Source organism: Etheostoma spectabile, chromosome 10, assembly GCF_008692095.1.
Source record: "Etheostoma spectabile isolate EspeVRDwgs_2016 chromosome 10, UIUC_Espe_1.0, whole genome shotgun sequence".
Classification (NCBI taxonomy): Eukaryota; Metazoa; Chordata; class Actinopteri; order Perciformes; family Percidae; genus Etheostoma; species Etheostoma spectabile.
The window spans coordinates 14,167,142-14,172,215 of record NC_045742.1 but is presented as its reverse complement, the minus strand read 5'-3'; the positions used below and the strand labels follow the sequence as shown (position 1 = coordinate 14,172,215).

The 5,074-nt window shown below is 37.9% G+C and overlaps 1 protein-coding gene across 2 annotated transcripts in view; it reads right to left on the bottom strand.

The window, feature by feature from the left end:
- Positions 1-4,720, bottom strand: part of stx5a (syntaxin 5A) — a 7,903-nt gene extending 3,183 nt beyond the window's left edge. For both annotated transcript variants that reach the window (XM_032528701.1, XM_032528702.1), the window contains exons 1-8: positions 4,598-4,720; positions 3,952-4,159; positions 2,936-3,006; positions 1,654-1,709; positions 1,468-1,538; positions 1,245-1,361; positions 820-876; positions 628-709 (exon numbers count right to left, since the gene is read on the bottom strand). In XM_032528701.1, the coding sequence (XP_032384592.1) occupies positions 628-709; positions 820-876; positions 1,245-1,361; positions 1,468-1,538; positions 1,654-1,709; positions 2,936-3,006; positions 3,952-4,014 (517 nt within the window). In that variant the 5' untranslated portion in view covers positions 4,015-4,159; positions 4,598-4,720. The remainder of the gene's footprint in view (positions 1-627; positions 710-819; positions 877-1,244; positions 1,362-1,467; positions 1,539-1,653; positions 1,710-2,935; positions 3,007-3,951; positions 4,160-4,597) is intronic.
- Positions 4,721-5,074: the final 354 nt, after the last annotated feature.

Below are 5,074 nucleotides of genomic sequence, written 5' to 3'. Positions count from 1 at the left end.
TCATAAACATTATACTGGAAGTGTATTGCCCACACAGGAAGCAACTGCGGGAAACCTTTAGCTTTTTGTTTAGCAAATTGGTAAACTGAGCAGGAGCCGGATATGTCGAATATTACCTCAAAGCCAAAACAAATGAACAAAAAAAAGGTGTGTTCGCTCTATTGAATTTTCTGTTATGTTAGATGAACAGAAGGAACTGTTTTAGGTTGATTTCAAAAGCTGGAAAAGGCCAACATTTTTAGAGGAACGCAGATGACTTTGTGCTCCATGTTATAGTTACACCAGTTTGTAGAAAACCAGAATGTTATTTTAGAAAATGTACGTTTAACCTTTCACCCTTTTCTGTCCGTGCTACAAGAGATTATTTTTCTGATGTGATTTGAATAAAAATACTGTTTGCTTGTTGGTACTGACAAAGCAAAACTGTGCATATAGTTTGTATAGTTTAATCGTCACAAAAGGTGGCACTTTTTACCCACTAACAATAATCAGTAGAGTGAACACACCCTTATGAAACTACACCAGCATGCTGCGTTTACCTGTTGGGGTCGTTGCTTTAACGCGAGACTGTTGTAAAAGTTTTAGTGAAAGACTACAAGTTTGAAGCTAACGTGTGGATAAACTTACTGAAGTTGTTGGCCATCAGAGGAGAAGACGAGACAGGGGGCTGGGAGAACTGCTCTCTCCTGCTGCGCTGCTGCTTTAGGTTCTGCAAGAAAAAGTGACAAATGATGCAGGAAAAAACAGAGCCTGATTCAAAACTTTTGAGTATTTCTGCCTCTGAATGATAAGTAAAGTAAGTAAGGAAACCTTTCTAACCTCTGTTCTGACTTCTAGGACTGATTTGAAGTCATTGGACATTGAAGCCAGTTTGGACTGTGGACAACAAAAGACATGGCAAAGTTAAACAAAGTGGAACTATATTCTGATGTGTAAATTCAGTACAGAGCACCAATGTGTGAACAAGCATTCTACAAACATTTTCTGATGCCAGTATATAGGACATCAAATACAACACGATTTTAATGAAAATAAATGTATTCACAATATTAAAATGATATGCTTTCCTCTAGTTCTTCTATTTTAAAATGTTCAAGCAAACAATATAAAAATGTTGATAATGAATATTCTAAATAAAAAACAAAAACAGTGGCCAAGAAAAGAACATTTACCAAGATTTTAATAATCCCATGTACTTGGACTCAACGCACAATATAGTCCTAATTGGACTTTAGTGACTGTACCTGTAATGACACCACTATAGTGTTAGAGTGGGTTTGGATGTGTCGGCCACCCGGAGCTCCGCGGGACCTCACCAAGTCCTGTAGCTGTGCTATCTGTTTGTTTAGACTGTTGATGTCCTAAAAACATAAGCACAGAAGAGGTAGAAACCCGGTTGTGTAGTTGTTTTCATAAATGTACATGTTTGCAAAACCACATTTATGGAAGGGTAACAATTTAACCCACTTGTTTAATGATGTACGTTAGCTCCTCGATCTCCACTGCCTTGTCGTCAAATAGGGATTTTCTTTTTGCCACTAAAACATCAAAACAGCAGCATGTAGAATCAGCATTTTGAACAATATGGCACACAAACTAAATATTTTTATAGCAATTTCAACAATGCTAAAATAACATTAAAGGAACACTTACAAATGGTGAGCTTTTCCAGTTTGGCAAATGTATTGCTCAAGTCTTTTCCAATTCTCCTACGAAGAAAAAAAATGTATAATTATATGTTATGTATGTATTATATATGTACATTTTCATCCTTCATACACCACTGTAGGTCAAAATGCAGGGACATTTGTGCCAGTGGCAGACTTGTAACCATGATATCCACCAGACTTAAACTTCTGGCCCTGTTCCTAACAACTGCCCATGGAAACAACGAAAATAAATATCTGGAAGGACACAGATGGTTCCCTTGTTGTATTGCATATATTTGACCTCACAAACAAAACTACATCAATGAGTTTGGCTGACTGTTATCTCTCTGGTGATGATCGATCACTCACTCACTCCCTCACTCACTCACAACTCCTATCGCTTAATGTTTAATCCTGTGAGATGTGACACCCCGCTGAACAGCCTGTGCAAGAATGGTGTGTGTTTTGTAAGAAATGTGAGAACAGTAGCTGTTCAAAAAGGACCCGTTTCTGTTTCCTCCTGGTATTTCTTGTATGATTTAATACAGGAGGCAGTGCGACAGTTGGTGGAGACCACTTCACTTGGAAGTTCACTGTGCCTCATGTGGAAGTCTGTTTGCCTCCCCAAGTACATTGTTAGAAAGGGCACAACACTCCCTACATTTTGATGTAAAATGAATGTATGAGGGGTAAAAACTATGGATGGTATAGCCAAGTGAAAATAAATTTGCATTGGCTGCTCCTCACTGTCAGTTGGATCCTGAACATTCCATCCAAAACACACTAATGTAAAAACAGATTATATTGTTCTATATCTATGTGTAAAAAATGTATATTGTATATGCATATTAATATTTCAAAAAATACTAATGTGATTTGAAAGTTGAATACCACCCTGAATGTATGAAAGATGTGGAACATTTTAAAGTTTGAAAGTAAATCTCGAGAATTCTGAATAATCAAACACAAACTTCTCCTCCCATCATGGAGACACTTTACTGTAGGCTGTGTTGTCCTCTCTTTTCAGGACATGTCCAACAGCAGATTGATTGTTAGCCGGTGTTATTGGGATGTGTAACAAGTAGTAAGCACGTCAATTTCTTGCAGAATTTTGTAGTTATTAATAAGATTGTATTTCACGTGAAATAAGTATTGGGAGGAGAATAATGTGTGAATACAAACATTGCAACACACAAAATATATACTGTTTATAAAAGAACAAGTACATTCAGCAAATAGTTGTGAGTTGTTGAAACACATAAGAAAACAGAGAATGAGCAACTTACTTGGCCATAACTGTGAAGTCACTGCGCTGCCTGAGGGCGTTAATAATTGGTTTACTGGGCTGGACTCCATTCTGCCAGGAGAGGTAGAAAGTGGAGAGTGGGAGATGGAAAGATACATCAAAGTAAGTGGCTGAGGGATGAAATTGTGAAAATATGACTACATTGGTTTGGAAGTAATCAATTGGTTGAGTATCAATTCATTGATTGATTAAAAAAAATGATGAATTGATGAATTTGAGGGCTTAAAAACATATATCTTATAATAAATTGGACAATATTGCCATTTCAACACAACATAAACAAGCTTTTATATGCAACCCCTTAAATTTGTATTTTTAATAACTATGATCACAATATGTACTGAGCAAGACATTTTATAGTTAAATGCTCCCTAAAATAAATGTGTCAGTGTAATGAAACAGAAACTGAAACAGCATTTTTTTAAATGACCCATCTAAATGATGTATCTTTGGCTCTTCTGTCCTGCAATTGGTTTTGTATCAGCCGACACATACACTAAAATCTATATTTCTGTCATAACTAATCAGCTAATACATTGGCACTTTTTTTTTTGGATAAAAAAAAACACATGTTGCTGAATGAAGACAACAAGACCAATTTATGCTAACAACAGAATGAAAAAATGTCCAACTAATTTACAGTTGTGGGATCAATAAAGTATGTATTAAGCTTAATGTCACCAAAAATTTGCAAATAAGAGGAGGCCATGGATTTTTTAAATGTTTTTGTTGTTGTTGCATTGACAACTAAATTTGATCAGACTATTGCACCCCTGTGTGGAAACAAATACAGTAGACACAGAGAGAAGTAAGGAACCAAAACCAACTAAAACAAAATGTAACTGTGCTACCAAAAAATACAGTGAAAACACATCAGTTCACTTGTAATGTACATGTTACAATTGGGGTGAATCATGTGGCAAATCACTTTATATAAATTACTAGTTTTACATAAAGTGATCTCGTTATTATTTTTGCTATGATGTTCCAACATACCGGCCTGCCCTGGAGAGATTTACAGGCTGACTGGAACTCGACGGTCCGGTCACGGCACGTCATCTTGCCGCCGGTAAAGGGTTACCAGCCCGCTGTAGACCAGAAACCACCTGGACTGCAGGGTCTTTCCCTCTGCTCTGTGTGATCCCCGGTGTGCGGAAACTCAAATACAAGGTTGGGTATCCTTCATGGACATATGTACACACGTCTGCGATAACGAAAAAAGAAGACGTGTCAAAACAACCTGTATGCTGACATGTAACATATAAAAAAAACAATATGAGGTTAGGTTACGTTAGGAAAAATTCAGTCAGTATCGTTAGCAAACAGCACGACTAAGAGACCGACTAAACCACAACAAGACAATAAATAACAAATAACTGCCACAACTCACACATAAAGCCACAGACTAGCTAAATATACATATCATTAGGTAACAATGATTATCCGGACCAGCTCTCTGTGAGTAAAGGCCGCCTATCACAACACACAGCTGATTACGGCCTGACCGCTAACGTTAGCTTCAGAAAGCTAACCAGGATTTCAATACGCTCCCTCCTGCTGTGCCTTGGTATAATTCGACCTAAACTACTGATGTGAGGTTTAAGCTTATTTAAAAGACAAAAAACGATCAGTTTTAACTTACTTCAATCGATATTACAACATATTCCGTGAGCCCTCGATGTTTCTGGCAAAAACTAATCAACCCAGGAGTTAAAGTTCCGGTCGTTTCCGGCATTGACGTCACTGCCACGTCCACTTTACCGAGGCGGAAAATCCCTGCATGTGCAACACGTCACCACCAGAGAGCGCCAAACCTCATTATTTTATGCGGTCCGTTTCAGAGTGTGGTTTTATCACATTTTGTTGGTTTTGTCCATAGACAGTTAAAGAAATGGAACAACAAATCCCGTAGCTAAGAACGGTCTATGCTATGAACGGAGACCATAGACAGTTAAAGAAATGGACCAACAGGTCCCGTTGTTCTGGACAGAGACCAGCAAAGGATATTAGAAGCACTTTTCCGGTGAGTGCTGAGCGTTTCTGCGCACAACTGAGCTTGACGTAGACGACGTAGATGTAACGTGAGCAACCTGTCTGAAAGTTGCAAGTCTTCTGGTAG